Raw genomic sequence first — 16,423 nt, forward strand, 5'->3', positions numbered from 1 at the left:
ATAACCTGTTCATCACTCGGCCACACACGCTTATATTTGAAAAATTGTAAATGCCCAGCCAACTCACCTTCATCACTTACCGCCGATTGTATATTTCCTCGGCGCTGCATCCAATCCCGCTTACCAGTATCCGATTGTATATATGATCATGAATAAATTTTTGCCCTCATCCTTGAAACCGACCTTCCAGTCTTCCACTAGCTCCAATAAAGTGCCTTCACATTTTTCTTATTATTTAATTTAGACTACCACACCCAACCTAATAAATAAAACTTTGGATAGTTTCTGTCCTCTTCCAACGAAGCATCCAGGAAATTGAAAAATACTTGTACATGATTGCGACGCCTAATATGCTAGTATTAGTATATTCTAACAAGCCAATTATGGGTTAGTGGGTAAAAAATTAGGAAAAGCTTGTGGCATCTCTATCGATCTACTTCAAGGCTCAAGCTACATCCATCCGGTGTAGGTCTTTTTCTTGTTCTCTTTCTCGTAAAGTACTACTAGTGTTTCTTTATTCAACTGCTTAAATGTGAAAAAAAAAAAATCCCCTATGAAGTATCCTTTGTGGTCTCTTCTAACCTTCTTCGTTTCGAAGAAAACAGCCCCTCAATTACAAGGTTCAGAACTTCCGGAGGATATATGCCGTCAATTTTCACTAGCCGAGATCGAAGCCGCTACCAACAACTTCCACCCAGACTCCATTATTGGTATAGGTCGTTACGGGAGTCTTTACAAAGGAACTATCGATGATGGAACCGTTGTTGCTGTCAGGCGCTGCCGAAGCAGTTTACGAGCAGTGAGAGAGTTACAAAATGAGGTACGGTTGCTTTGCCAGTTGCGCCACCCACATCTCGTCTCCCTCATCGGCTTCTGCCTTGTGGAAAATGAGCTGTTCGCTGTGTTAGAATACATGAGCAGAGGGTCACTCGCTGATTTTCTCTTTGGGATTGGGAAGGATTACGTTCCACTATCTTGGAAACATAGGTTACACTTATGTATCGGTGCAGCACGTGGATTACATTACCTTCACACCGGTGCCAAGCATGCTGTAATCCACCGCCACATCAACAGCTCCAACATACTTTTAGATGAAGAATGGTGTTGTAAACTTTCAGATTTTGGCTTGTCCAAACTGGGTCCTCGTAGCATGTCAAAAGTGTTGGTGCAACAACAGAATCAAGCAGACTCAGCAAGTATCTTGTCGAGCAAGCCTCGAAACTTGCTGAGCAAACAAACAATTTCGAGTTAAAGAAAGAAGAGAATAAGCTGGGGAAAATTTGAGAGAATATTGATGAACAAAACTGATTTCATTCATACATAAAACAATGGCTTGAAGCCAGTACATAACTCAAGCATAAGGCTTGTCAAAATCAACAAGTAATTACCTACCTCCACTAATTACATAGAAACTTGAAATCTTAGCTTGTAAACTTATACAAAGCGTGTTTACACTCATACATAAGCTAATTACATCAATCGAAAGCTAACTTAGTTAGAAATGAACTAACACTCATTTCATCAACTAAATATAACAAAATGAACAAAATGAGCTTGCATCAATGACCCTTGCATCTGCTCCAGCGTTGCTTGGTCTTCATGGCTCAGATGGAATCGAGTGTTGGCTTCATGTGACCAACTTCAACACTCCTCCTTGGTTAGCATGGTACAAACACCTAATTTTCTTCTTAAATGCTCAAACCTTGTGACATTAAGGGCTTTAGTCAAAATGTCGCAAGTGGTCCTCTCAATTGCAAGTGAATTAGCTTCACTTCTGAGCTTGCTCCATTTCTCGAACAACATATAGCTTAATGCTAAAATGCTTTGTTCTTCCATGGAACATGGATTTTTGGCAATTGCAACAAGAGATTGATTGTCACAGAAGATCTCTGTTGCTTCCTTTGATCCATATTCAAATCACCAGATTTTCCTAAGCCAAATGGCTTGGTTGATAAGACTTGTCGCTGCCACATACTGCTTCAGCAGAGATTGTGCCACCGGACTTTGTTTCTTCGAGCTCCAGCAGAACATAGTGAACCAAGGTTGAAAGCATACCGAGGTGCTTTTCATGTCATCTATCGATCCAGCCACCACTATCGGTGTACCCAACTAGATTTAGATTTCCTTTCTGCTTGTACCTTAAGCCATAGTCCAAAGTGCCTTTGACATATCTCGAGCACTCTCTTGGGTACTGAAATGCTTCTCATTGCAACAATGCAAGAACCTTGAGAGCAATCCTACAAAGATACATTATGTCCGGTCTAGTGGCGTCAAGTATAGCAAACAACCAACTAGACTCTGTAGGTAGTTTCACATACCTTCTCAAAATCTCCTTGGCTCGATAGTTTTCTCCAACAAGAACAGTGTTTTAGTTGGTTTGTTGTTTTGCATGGAGAACTTGGTCGAATCTTTGTGGCAAAGCTCTTCGACTTAAAATATCCCATTCTGTGCTTGAGTCACCTCCATTCCAAGAAAATAGGACATCTCCCCAAGATCAGACATTTCAAACACCTCTTGCATCTTGGTCTTGAAATTAACCAGCACTGTTCGATCTCCTCCTGTCACCAGCAGGTCATCAACATATAGGGACACAATGAGTTGTGTTTGTGTCCCTTGCTTCTTGACATACAGTGTTGGCTCACTCTTGCTTCGATTGAATCCCAGATCAGTCAAGTAGCCATCGATTCTGCTGTACCAGGCCCTTGGAGCCTGTTTTAAGCCATATAGGGCCTTATTCAATTGGTAGACCATATGCTCTCTCCCAGCTATTTCAAACCCTTGTGGTTGTTCAACATAGATGTCTTCATCTAAAAAACCATTCAGAAAGGCTGATTTCACATCGAGTTGATGAATTTTCCATTCGATTTGGGTGCTAAGGCAATCAATGATCGATGGTGTCGAGCACGCCCTTGGTGCAAAGGTCTCTGGTAGTCCAAGCCATACCTCGATGAACCCCTTGACAACCAACCTTGCTTTCAGTTTGTTCAAGGTTCCATCAGCATTCTGCTTGGCTTTGTACACCCATTTCACCCCAATCACCTTCCTTTTGACTGGCCTTTCAACCAATTCTCAGGTCTGGTTCTTCTCAATCATGCTGATCTCCTCAGCCATTGCCTGCTTCCACTCTTGCTGAGCTTCAGCCTCTTCAAAGTTACTTGGTTCACTATGGCTATATGAGCCCTTTCATAATTCTCATCATTGATCTTGTTCCTCCGATTGGTTCATCATCAATGTCCATTTCAGAACACTTTGTTCGCTCGACTTGGTTTGTTTGAAGTTCTTCTGAAACTTCCTCGTGTTCATGCCTTTCCGGCCCAACATGACCTTTCATCAAATACCACATCCACCTTCGACACTTTGTTTGTTGAAGGATCCAAGATCCTATAGCCCTTCTTAATAAAGGTTGTAGCCCACCGAAGACCGTGTCGAGCCCTTTCGCATAATTTGTCCCTTTTAACAAGCGGTACATGTGTGTAACATATGCATCCAAAGACCTTCAGATGAGCCAGTGATGGCTTGAAGCCAAACCAGGCCTCGAATGGAGTCTTCTGATCCAAAGCCTTGGTTGGAAGTCTATTTTGAATGTATGTTGCAGTGTTAACTGCTTCTGCCCATAGTGCTTTAGGCGATTCTTTCGAATCATTAAGCACTGGCCATATCCATTAAGCTCCTATTCTTCCTTTCACTTACACCATTCTGTTGAGGTGTATAAGTGTTGGTAAGCTGGTGTTTGATGCCTGCCTTATCACAGAAGGCTTGGAACTGAGCTGAGGTGTACTCAGTCCCATTATCAGACCTTATGGTCTTCAGCTTGCAGCCTGTTTCTGTCTCAGCAGCAGTTTTAAACTTCCAAAACACAGTGGCCACTTCTGATTTCTGTTTTAAGAAGTAAAGCCAGCAATATCTAGAGAAATCATCAATAAACAGTATGAAATACCTGTTTCCACTTAGTGACTCAGTCCTCATAGGGCCACACACATCAGTGTGCACCAGTTGGAGTTTTTCAGAGGCTCTCCAGGCTTGATTCATGGGAAATGGCAATCTGGCCTGTTTTCCTAGCTGACACACTTCACACACATCATCATGGTCCACTGAGTTGATGAAGTTTTCAGCCAGGTCTTCTCTGACCATTCGGGCCATCGATCTGAAGTTGGCATGTCCCAGCCTTTGATGCCACAACTTAGATTCGTCTAATGTGGCTGTGTAGGCAATGTCTGACTTCTTTGTCCAGTCAACCACAAAGCTCTTATCAGCCATAGGGACTGCCATCAGTTTGGATCCACTTGGATCACTGATTTGGCACTGCTTGTCCTTGAACACCACAGAGTAACCTTTCTCCAGCAATTGAGCTATCTTTGAGTAGGTTTCACAATTTCGAGCACCAGAGCACATTTGAGATCATTTTGGCACCTGTGGGAGTGCATATCAGCACATCACCTTTGCCTGCAGCTTGAATAAAGTGCCCATTACCAATTTTGACTTTGGTTCTACAGTTTCTGTCTAAAGACTTGAAGATTGCAGCATCAGGTGTCATGTGATTGGTGCATCCACTGTCTAGGAGCCAACCAGATGAGAGCCTTTCCTGAGCAGCTGAGCATGACACAACAAAGACTTGCTCCTCTTGGTCACTGTCCTCCTTAGCTACTCGAGCCTCAGCTTTCATCTGTTGAGACTGGTTCTGTCTTGATTTGGTCTTGCTCTTGCAAACTCTCTCAACATGACCCTTCTTCTTACAATGCTGACACACAAAGATCTGGATTGAACCAGCATTTTTCTTCTGGATGACCAGCCCTTCTGCAGTGCTTGCAAGTTTGACCTTCTCTTCTCGAAGCATCATTCTTTGGCTTGTCTCTCCAGGCCTTCTTGCCTTTGTAGGCAGTATTTGTCCTTGCCTGAAAGGTACCTTCTTGATGCTCTTCCAGTCTACTTGCTCTCCTCTGCTCTTGAGCATATAGAGCATTGATCAACTCAGTCAGGGAAATGGTGGACAGATCCCTTGAGTCCTCGAGATGAGATTTTGCCTCATACCTCTCAGGCAGAGTTGCTATTACTTTCTCCACTATCCTAGCTTCATTAAACTGCTCTCCAAGGAGCCTGATGCTATTAACCACAGCCATAATCCTGTCAGAATATTGCTTGACAGTTTCTTCTTCCTTCATCTTTAAATTCTCGAAATCTCTCCTCAAATTCAGTAACTGTTGCTGCCTTGTCCTCTCTGTCCCTTGAAACTCTTCTTGCAACTTATCCCAGGCTGTTTTGGTGATTCAGTGCCATAATCCTTGTGAAAATCACATCTGACACTGAGTTCTGAATGCAAGACATGGCCTTGTGCCTCTTGGTCCTCTCATCAGCATGCTGCCTGATCTGAGCCACTGTTGGATTGCCTCTAAGTGGTTCTGGTTCAACATCCGAGTTGACCACCTCCCACAGATCATAAGCCTGCAGTAAGTCTTCATGTTGACCACCCATATGTGATAGCCTTCTCCATTGAATACTTGAGGTGCGGTGGTGAAAAGCTTGATGAAGCCATGGATTTGTATAACAGTCCCTTAAGAAATAAGCTCTAGATACCAATTGTTGGTGCAACAATGAATCAAGTAGACTCAGCAAGTATCTTGTCGAGCAAGCCTCGAAACTTCTTGAGCAAACAAACAATTTCGAGTTAAAGAAAGAAGAGAATAAGTCGGGGAAAATTTGAGAGAATATTGATGAACAAAACCGATTTCATTCATACATAAAACAATGGCTTGAAGCCAAGACATAACTCAAGCATAAGGCTTGTCAAAATCAACAAGTAATTACCTACCTCCACTAATTACATAGAAACTTGAAATCTTAGCTTGTAAACTTATACAAAGCGTGTTTACACTCATACATAAGCTAATTACATCAATCGAAAGCTAACTTAGTTAGAAATGAACTAACACTCATTTCATCAACTAAATATAACAAAATGAACAAAATGAGCTTGCATCAGCAGCCCTTGCATCTGTTCCAGCGTTGCTTGGTCTTCATGGCCTGTATGGAATCGAGTGTTGGCTTCATGCTGACCAACTTCAACAAAAAGCTTTGATAAGAATGGATACACGTCCGGCGGGAACGATCGGATATGTGAATCCAGAGTATGCCCTGTACGGAGAACTGACAGAAAAATCTGACGTCTTCTCGTTTGGGGTCGTTTTGTTTGAAGTTGTATTTGGTAAAAAAGCCTTCAATAGGAGAAGTTTTTGGAATGAGAAACATATGCTCGAGTTGGCCACGGAATCCCTATGGAAAGGAACCATTTATCATGACATTGATCCATATCTCAAGGGGAGAATAGCTCCAGAATGTTTGAACAAGTATTTGGAAATCGCTTCTAGTTGTGTCCACCGAAAGGGAAATGAAAGGCCTTCGATGGGTGAGGTGGAGCTTGCCTTGGAGATGCAAGAGAGAGCAGATTCCAAAATGGAGAGCATCAATCCTTGTTTGCATGAAGAAGAATTGTTTTGTGGCTTTGTTAGGAATTTCTCGGGTCTTGATAGCTTTCTAGATTATGAGTTTAGCTACCATAATTCTTTTAACTTCAAAGATTCAGATAGCAATAATTCCAATCATAATACTTTGTAAGGACAGCAAATAATTATGAAGAAATTTCATTAGATAAAAATATGCGACTGTTTTATCTAGAAGAGTCTTGACTTTTATTATTGATTGTGGCTTCCCCTATATTTTGATTTCAGTGAAAACCACGTGATTGTGACTCCCCAATATTTTATTTCATATTTTAGAATTAAAATATGACAGTGGAGAGACTAAATTTTTAAAATCGAACAATATAAATGATACATTTCCGAATACATCACTGATAATACATAGTGAACAACGGTTAGGGTCAAGCAAGGTTTCTCAATAAGATTAACATTTAACACCCCAAAATATCAAGTTCAAAGTTACTCCTCTGTGCTCCTCCTTTGCTTATCTGCTTTCCAACATGAAGGATCATTTACGTTTTCTTTCAAGTTTCTACAAAGTCTTCCAAAAAGGAACAGGGGATGGAAAGTTGGAATATAGTGAGGGAAATGAGAAGCGGTCTAAGATACGAAATCCAGCGGCTCTTCCAGAAGAAATAAACTATAAATTTTCACTGGCACTGGTCAAAGCTGCTACCAACAACTTTGATCAAGGTTTGATTATTGGTAGTGGTGGTTTTGGACATGTATACAAAGGGTTTTTGAATGATTGGAACTTGGTTATCGCTGTCAAACGCTTGCATCCAGATTCAGCACAAGGGTTCAATGAGTTCCAAGCTGAACTGCTGTTGCTCTGCCAGCTGCACCACCAACATGTGGTACCTCTTATAGGGTTCTGCAATGAAAAAGCCGAGATGATCCTTGTGTATGAATACATGGAAAACGGAGCACTACGAGATCTTCTCTATGATTCTGGTTGTGATCCACTACCATGGAAGCAAAGACTAGAGATATGCATAGGCGCAGCTCGCGGATTACGTTACCTTCACACTGGAGCAAAGCAAGCAATAATTCACCGTGACGTTAAGAGTAGCAATATTCTTTTGGATGACAAGTTGGTCTGCAAGCTTTCTGATTTCGGGTTGGCGAAGCTTCGTCCCCGAAGCAATTGCAAGCAAAAAACTTTGACAAGAATAGATTCAATGGTGAAGGGTACTTGTGGCTATGCTGATCCAGAGTACGTCGCAGGATTTGGACTAACGGAAAAATCTGATGTGTACTCATTTGGGGTTGTTTTATTTGAAGTGTTGTGTGGTAGACAGGCATTTGATATGAGTTTGAACGCGAATCAAGCATATTTAGTTCACTGGGCCCGTCGGTCAATTGGAGAAGGAACCATTTATAATATCATTGATCCAAATTTGAAGGGCAGGATAGCAGCAGGGTGCTTCAAGACCTTTGTGGACATCGCATGCTCCTGTACTTGTCCAGAGGGGAATTCACGGCTTGAAATGGGTGAAGTGGAGGTGATGCTAGAGCGTGCTTTGGAACTGCAACAGAAAGCAGATTCCGATATGGTGCGTCTAGCTTCTTGTGGTGTATATATGTTTGAAGAAGTATCATGTTGTGCCTTGGTTCCTGAATACAGTTCCGGTGAATAGTCTCGGCAACTCGTATTATTATTATTTTTTTGCGTTTTTGGCTCTCTCCGATGTTGGGGCTCATCATTGATATATATCACAATTGATCGAGTTAGCATTCGTCTAACTGCAACTAAGATTATTTGATAGAATTGAAACATTGTAATCAAGTGTAGAAGGTGACCCTGAATAACCTTTCCAACACCTAATACATTTTTTCATATTAATTTTAGATTTTGGGTTTTTTTTAAACTTTATCTAGAAAAAGAAACTTTGTTTTATAATATTTAGACATTATTTGATAGAATTTTGAAGTTTTTTCGTAAATATTTCTAAAAATAAAACAAAATATTAATATCTTATATATTGTTTTTGAAAAATAATTATTTATATAATATTTTGAAATTATTTTTACCATTTTAAATATTTTAATTTCATAAAATTAATAATAAATTAAATTAAAATAAAATTAGATTTAGTTCTAAGTAGTCGCACTTTTTTTTAATTCGTGAATAAAAATTTGTCCAAAAACATGGTTGGGATCAATTTTCGATTTTTTCTCAACCCTACCAAATATGCAAAATTTTAAATTAATTTATAGTTTTAAGTTAATTATTGGTGTGTTTTTGTTTCCATCATTCAATTATTAAAAGTTACAATTTTATCATTGATTTGATTGAAATTGATTTTTAATCATTTATTATTAATTAGGTTACATAATATTAATGTGACACCTGTGGAAAAGTCAGGGGGTTTGGCAGGCATCTCGACCCATTAAATGAAAAAAAATTTCATTTAAGGTCTCTTTATAATTTTTAAAATTTTAAATTAATAATGATAAAATTACACTTTGGTCCTAAAATGATAAAATTTGATTTAATCATTTAAAATTAAAAAGATATAAGCTATTAAATGATGAAATTACATTTTACTATCATAAAAATATAAATATTAATTCTAGCCCCAAAAAATTCAAACTTTGCCCTTGTGTGACACTTTAAAATTTTGAATTTTTTAGTTCTCTAATTTATCAAAAAAGCAAATGTTCGGATAGTTTTTATTATCAAACACTCATTTTCTTTTAAATGTTTTCCATTTTAATTCAATCGGTCTAACTGCTTGTTTGATTGGTCTAAATATTAAAATAAATACAAAATTTAAAAACTTCAAAAATAGGTGAAGGAAAAGCGTGTATATACATATAACTTAATTGATATTGAGTGATCTTGAAAGAATTTTGTTGTTGTTGAGAAAAGCGGTAAAGTTTATTTAATATTAATAAGTAGAGAGCATTACACAAAAGTGCATTTTGCTCGTTGAATCTTAGCGAACAATTCATAATAAGATTACGAGGATGTAAGATTAATAACTATTTTATATTTTATAAAATATAATTCATCATAATAATTATTAAATATTCAAATAAATTGTAACTTGATGAAAATAATTAATTTGTAATTCAAATGTTTATTTTAATTTTAAATAATTATAGATATTAATAATTATTTGAAAAATTACTTGGACATAATTTTTAAATAATTATTACAAAATTTATTTATTTTTAAATATTTGTTGACGTGAACATGACATGCCAAATGTTGTCTAGTTGCTCCGTCAAGCACGTAATAACTTAACAGTAGAAATGAGTTAAATTTTTAATGAAATGACCAATTTACTCTTTAATGTAAAGTATAAAATTAATTTATCAATTTTTTAGTAGAAGAGATAAAATGCAATCAAGACTCCTAGTATAGGGGCATTCATGATAGATTTATCCAAAATTTGCTATCATGATTGATATAAACTTTGGCACCCATTTTTTTAATATTTAAATGATTAATATATTATTTGGTACTTGAGTTTGATATATATTTTTAATATAATCTTTGTTATTTTTTGGTCTTGTTGGTACTAGTATTTGACAAAAATTTATATTTTGCATCTAAAAGTAACTATGTTAACTTTTTAGTGTGTAATTTGAGTTTTAGGATTAATTTGATGAAAATTAATTAATTTTAATATTATTATGTTTGAATTTTTCTTGATTTTAATAGAATAAATTTAGTGCTAATAGTGAATTTATTTAATTATGTTTAATTTATCAAATAAAATTTGATAACGTAATTTAATTCGGGTTTTAAAGTTTGATCTCATGAAACTTAAGAATTTTTGTCATATCAACTTTAAAACTCAAATTAAATATTAAAAATTAGTATTGTTACCTTCAAATACCAAATTGTAAAATTTCTATCAAATATAAATCTCACATTTACTGTGGTAGATAAAAAAAATGTTAAACTCAACTAACAAATTATGTATTAAACTTTTTAAATGGCATTATTTTCTTTTGGGAAGAAAATTAGAGTGGTAACACCCGGAGTATTGGTCCTTACATTTCCACGTTGTAAGCTAGATTTTGGACGACTTTCAAGTTTCAACTGATACTTAAAATGAAATGCAGATAATCTTACCTATGTATTTTCCTCTCAACCGCATCCGATTAAATGACTAAATAAATGTTGGATATCTTCTCTCAAGAAAGTTCTAACTTACTTCACTTTTTGTTTCTCGCAAAGTAGTACTACTGTTTCTTTATTCAACTGCTTAATTGTGCCCCTATGAAGAATCCTTTGGGTTCTCTTCTAAGCTTCTTAGGTTTAAAGAAAAAATCCCCTCGATTAGAACTACTGGAGGGCCTTTGCTGTCGTTTTTCACTAGCGCAGATCAAAGCCGCCACCAACAACTTCCACCCACTCTCATATATTGGTCAAGGTGCTTTTGGGACTGTTTACAAAGGGACTCTACATGATGGAACCATAGTTGCTGTCAAGCGCTCGAAAAAGTCATATCAAGGAGAGTTCAAAAATGAGGTACGGTTGCTTTGCCAGTTGCGCCACCCACATCTCGTCTCCCTCATCGGCTTCTGCGTTGAGGGATCGGAGATGGTCGTTGTGTTTGAATACATGAGCAGAGGGTCACTCGCTGATTTTCTCTTTGGGATTAGGAAGGATTACGTTCCACTGTCTTGGAAACATAGGTTACACATATGTATCGGTGCAGCACGTGGATTACATTACCTGCACACCGGTGCCAAGCATGCTGTAATCCACCGTGGCATCAAGAGCTCAAACATGCTTTTAGATGAAGAATGGTGTTGCAAACTTTCAGATTTTGGCTTGTCCAAACTGGGTCCTCCTAGCATGTCAAAAGCCTTGATAAGAAAGGATTCAAGTGTGCGGGGAACTTTTGGATATTTGGCTCCGGAATATGCCGCGCATGGGGAACTGACTGAAAAATCTGACGTCTACGTATTTGGGGTCGTTTTGTTCCAAGTTCTTTATGGAAGAAGAACCTTGGATCCGACACTACCAGACAATCAAATAAATTTGCTTATTTGGGCCAAGGAATCCCTAAGGGAAGGAACCATTCATCATGCCATTGACCCGTACCTCAAGGGAAGGATAGCTCCAGAATGTTTGAACAAGTATTTGGAAATCGCTTCTAGTTGTGTCCACCTTAAGGGAAATGAAAGGCCAGCAATGGGTGAGGTGGAGGTCACACTAGAACTTGCCTTGGAGCTGCAAGGGAGAGCAGATTCCGAAATGGAGAGCATCTATCCTTCTGGTGAGTTTATGTATGAAGAAGCATCGTTTTCTGCCTTTATTAGGAATTTTGCGGGTCTTGATAGCCTTTATTATTCTGAATTTGGTAGTGGCTTATCAGATTCAGATAGCAATAATGTTGAAAATGAACTTAGTTCTTGATGTTTTGAAGGGTTTAGGTGATGATTGAGCTGATAAGTAAGTTTATTCATGTGTACAAGCACTGTTTTAATAGTCCCAATACTGATTAATGGGGTTAGTTGAATATTTGGTGATGTATTTTGACTATAAATGTATTGTTTTCATATTGAATGAGTAAGCATATCAGCAGATTGCTTCCTTGCCGCACGTTTGTGAGCAAGTAAATTATATCAAGCTTCTTGCTCCTTTGTTCTCTGTCTTGTTCTCTTCCCTTGCTGCTGTCAAATCCCCAACAAATAGCCACAATAATAATAGTTAAATGCTTTGTCAGGATAGCAATTTCTGTTTAGATAGTCTGCTAATTCAATTCCCAAGCGTTCTTTCATTGTTGCATGACTTATCATGGATGGATTAACAATAGAGGGATGACCGGATGAGGACAGTGATTTATTTATCCGAGCTTATATTTATTGATCAGGTTTAGATCATATTGTGTTTATACTAAAATCATTGATTGTACTAACTATTGGTTTATGACGATAAATTGTTCATTAATTGAAGAATCCAAACTGAAAGAACTTTTGGCTACAAAATGTAGACTTTCTCGGTTTGTATTATGTTCTCGGAAAGAAAATTACACAGGTAACACCTGGGAGTGGATAATGTCACTGTTATTACCTGCAAAGTAACAGGATTTTCCTCTTTCCTGGAAAGAAAGTTTAATGAAACATTGAGCCCACCATGGGGAAATGTTTACTTGAATGAGAGCTCCTTGCTTACAAACAAGTATTAAATAAACATGTTTCAATCAACTTCATAAAGTTTTTATTGACACAAGAGATGGTAACTTGATAATAATAAAAAAAGGGTTTATAGAATGTAATTTCTGAGGAGTAACAGTATAAATAAACTCTGTGCTCTTGTTATGTTTAAGTTTATGCTTACGCATTTTGCCACCGCCTCAAACTAAGGTTCAAGTCATCATTCGAGGCTTAATGAAACCAGAAGCCATAAAGGTCAAACACATTTCCGCGTTCTGAATTAAATTGTCGTTTACTTTGAAATTTCAACTCATACTGAAAATTAAGTTCTTTTCACACTGCAGAAATTTATCAAGGAAGTTCAATCCTTCGACCCAATATGGCACTTCCAGAAAGTTGCAAAGTAATGCTCAATCCCAAAATGTAATTCACATTTGAAACGAACAATGTAAGCTAATCAGAAGAAACTGTAACATTCAATCAAATCCAAACTTGCTTCCTTCATTTCTTGCAATGAAAAACCCTTTAAAATCCCTTCTACTTTTCTTCCACATTATTAATAAATCGCCTAACAAAAGTCGGATAAAAGCAGGGGAAATGGAAGGTCTCCACGGAAGCAATGTTCAGCATTCCCAGAGGGACTATGCCGACAATTCTCACTTGAGGAGATTAAAGCTGCTATCAACAGCTTCCGTGAAGACTTTCTCCTTGGTCGTGGTGGTTTTGGAGATCTATACAAAGGAATCATTGATGATGGGACTATGGCAGTTACTATTGAGCGCTTTGGGCCATTTGGACTGCGAGGAGGTCGTGAATTCCGAACCGAGGTGCAGTTACTGTGTCAGCTACGACACCCGAATCTTGTCTCTTTCATCGGATTCTGCGACGAAGAAGATGAAAAGCTTCTGGTTTATGAATATATAAGCAATGGTTCACTTGATAAACATCTTTATGGAAATCGTTCTAATGATCCACTCTCCTGGAAGCGGAGGCTAACGATATGCAGTGGTGCAGCCCGTGGGTTGCATTACCTTCATTCAGGAGCAAAGCATTCGATAATCCATCGTAACATCAGGAGCCGAAACATTCTATTGGATGACGAATGGAATCCTAAGCTTTCCGATCTTAGCCTGTCAAAGATGAGCCAAGCTGGTTCTCCTACTGGCTCTTTGAACATCAAAATACCAGTTACCGTCGTTCATATGGATCCAGAGTGTTATATAACTGGCCGTATAACCAGAAAAACTGATGTTTACGCTTTTGGGATTGTTTTGTTTGAGGTGTTATGCGGAAGGAAGGCAATTGATCTAACATTGGAAGGGATTAAAAAAAGTTTAACTTCTTGGGATAGTAAATGTATCGAAAACGGGACTGTCTATGACATCATTGATCCTTATTTGAAGAAGAAAATAGCCCCTCAATGTTTCGAGAAATTTGTGGAGATTGCCTATTGTTGTGTTTGCCAGACTGGTAAGGGACGACCTGAGATGGGGGAAGTAGAGATGGCACTAGAGGCCGCATTGGAGCTTCAGAAAATAGCTGATTCGGAGAAGGAGAGCGTCGATCATCAAGGTGAATACGAGTATGAAGAACTGCTACCTTGTCTATTTGTCAGGAAGGATATTCCTGATTATGGTGGAAACGTAGTGGAACAGGAAATTGATAGCTGTTCTGATGATGAAGATAGCACGATTTCGGATTCGTTCTAGATTCTGAAGTGATACAACTAGCAACGATATTGAATCAGGGATAAACAATGAGAAATCTATTACTGAAACTCTAATTCTTTACTTGTTCAATTAAAGGTGGGTGCCATTTGTTCATCCTTCAATAAAGATATGTATTCCACAATCAGAATTCTGCTCCGCCTAATCATTGCAATGAAGCTGGCTGGTCCTACATGGGAAATTTGGCAGAAAACAAGCAATTAGTGATTACTATATATACTGTCCTGAGGCCTAAATTGGTTTCAAAGCAGCTATGGCGTTCAACTTTCAGAATAATATATGTTTAAAGTGATGTCCTGGTAAATCCTTTCTCAGATGGGACTACTCTTAGCACTCTTAGGACATTCCCCCCTCCTTTTTCTTATTCTATATTTCTTTTCCCAGTTAAATGAAAATAAGGTCACCTTGCTCTGTAAATCTTAACACTCTGACATTAATTAGCTTCTTTGCTATAATCTGTTCATTAAATTGTGAGATATGGACGATGAATCGTGCAAATTCAAATACATGTGGATATTTTATTTGTTTATTTTTATGGATTCAGATTTATAGAATTCAATTTCCTTTTGCAGATAACTAGATTTAGATTTCTGAATCAGGTATACTATCGCGGATTATGGATTCGGATTTTTCCTTTTGCAGGGTAGATGTTCGATAAATTGTTTGAATGGGATTAATATTCTTTTGTAGATGTCTAGTAACAGTCAACTAAAGAGCAATCTTAGCCGAGTTTGGTTGTATGTTGAGTTGTCAAAGTTATTTGTTCAAGACCATTCCTTCTCTTGGTCGCATTTTGCAGTTCTTGCTTTGCTTAATTGAAATCATAGATTGCAAACTTGATGTCTTTATTAGGCCACTGCAGGCAAAGCAGAAAATTTTAGAATCCCAAAATTTGAGTAGCTCAAAGTCCAATCCCTATTGTGAGGATGAGGAGACCCATGCTGTCAAAAGGGCCACTCCAGGTAATAGAAGCATACTGCTCTGATGAGGTTGACATGCAAGATTAAATGCTTTCAATTCTCTATCCAAGTATCATAGGAATCTGATATATTGCCTTAGTATGTGCTTAATACATGACCAGCATACCACCTATGACAAATAAGGACCTTATCCAATAGTTGATGCAACACCAACAAGCACTCAAAAGAAGTTTTAACATATAAGAAAGAGAAATAGATAACCCTAAATGACAAATCTGGCAAAGAAACACCATTACAATGCAAAGTACTTTTGAAATAATTAGTTTTGTCGAGGGATCGCAATTGAACAGTCAAGACCATTTTTTGCCCACCTTAGTTCTGATCTAATTTTTATACATCTCATTTTAAACTTGATTTTATTTAAAAATTTTGTCACTAATCTGATCACGCTATAACTTCTTTGATCTCGCTCTGAAATTTTAAATAATGTTTTATAGTATGCTAATTTTATAAAATTAAACCAAATAATTATAAAATTATGAAATTATAACAAAATATATGAAATAATACTTACAAAATTTAAATATAGGTTATAAATTCTTCTAAAATTATGAAATTATAATTGAAAAATAAAAACTATTTATAAAATTAAAAAAATAGTTTTCTAAATATGTTAGAGCGGGGTGGGAGTGAAATTATCCTAAACCTGACACAAAAAATTTACCTACTCTACTCTAAAACTCAAATTTCAAATTAAAAGAAAATTATTAAGATAATTGTAACCTATTTTATAGGATACTTTAGTGGGATTTGGTAAGGTAACTAGTTTGTATTTTAGCGTGCCTTAAACCACTATACATTAAAGGCTTGACTTAGGGTGGGTTTGGATGGGCGATTGGGTGCGGTACGATGCGTTTAACTTACTTTTTGTCTCACGCTACAGTATCTAATCTCACCGCCACCGCTGTTTTTACACTAACCGCAGGTAAACGCACCGCTCATCCAAACCCACCCTTAGTTGGTAACAAAGTTAGCACTTTATTTTGTTCAATTAGAAACTCTTTTGTGAGTGCATTTTCTAAGTAAAATATAAGTGAGTCATTTAATTTTACAATTGAGCTTTCATGAAAAATTTAGCACAGAATGATATAAATATTAAAGGTTCTTAACCATGGTGAGT

The 16,423-nt window shown here is 37.3% G+C and overlaps 3 protein-coding genes across 3 annotated transcripts; all 3 read left to right on the plus strand.

Annotated features, from left to right (window-relative positions):
• Window positions 1-271: 271 nt before the first annotated feature.
• On the plus strand, window positions 272-12,069 carry LOC105803518 (receptor-like protein kinase FERONIA). The gene is made up of 2 exons (XM_052624287.1): window positions 272-987; window positions 11,130-12,069. Exons 1-2 carry the CDS (start codon window positions 554-556, stop codon window positions 11,854-11,856), a joined length of 1,161 nt encoding a protein of 386 aa, XP_052480247.1. The 5' UTR covers window positions 272-553; the 3' UTR covers window positions 11,857-12,069.
• Window positions 6,867-8,324, plus strand: LOC105800998 (receptor-like protein kinase FERONIA). The gene has a single exon (XM_012632346.2). The coding sequence runs from the start codon at window positions 6,974-6,976 to the stop codon at window positions 8,111-8,113; it is 1,140 nt and encodes a 379-aa protein (XP_012487800.2). The 5' UTR covers window positions 6,867-6,973; the 3' UTR covers window positions 8,114-8,324.
• A 136-nt stretch (window positions 12,070-12,205) lies between the features above and the next one.
• On the plus strand, window positions 12,206-15,312 carry LOC128034912 (receptor-like protein kinase FERONIA). Its single transcript, XM_052624288.1, has 2 exons — window positions 12,206-13,044; window positions 13,189-15,312. Coding segments are annotated over exons 1-2 (1,119 nt in total). The 5' UTR covers window positions 12,206-13,042; the 3' UTR covers window positions 14,306-15,312.
• Window positions 15,313-16,423: the final 1,111 nt, after the last annotated feature.

The sequence above is a fragment of the Gossypium raimondii genome, chromosome 11 (assembly GCF_025698545.1).
Source record: "Gossypium raimondii isolate GPD5lz chromosome 11, ASM2569854v1, whole genome shotgun sequence".
NCBI classification, from domain to species: Eukaryota; Viridiplantae; Streptophyta; class Magnoliopsida; order Malvales; family Malvaceae; genus Gossypium; species Gossypium raimondii.

Excerpts from the sequence above, each read along its gene's own strand:
- LOC105803518 (XM_052624287.1), top strand. The coding sequence starts at position 554 with ATGAAGTATCCTTTGTGGTCTCTTCTAACCTTCTTCGTTTCGAAGAAA. Across the intron at positions 988-11,129 it reads CCACTATCTTGGAAACATAG|GTTACACATATGTATCGGTG; the intron begins GTTACACTTATG and ends TTGGAAACATAG.
- LOC105800998 (XM_012632346.2), top strand. The coding sequence starts at position 6,974 with ATGAAGGATCATTTACGTTTTCTTTCAAGTTTCTACAAAGTCTTCCAA.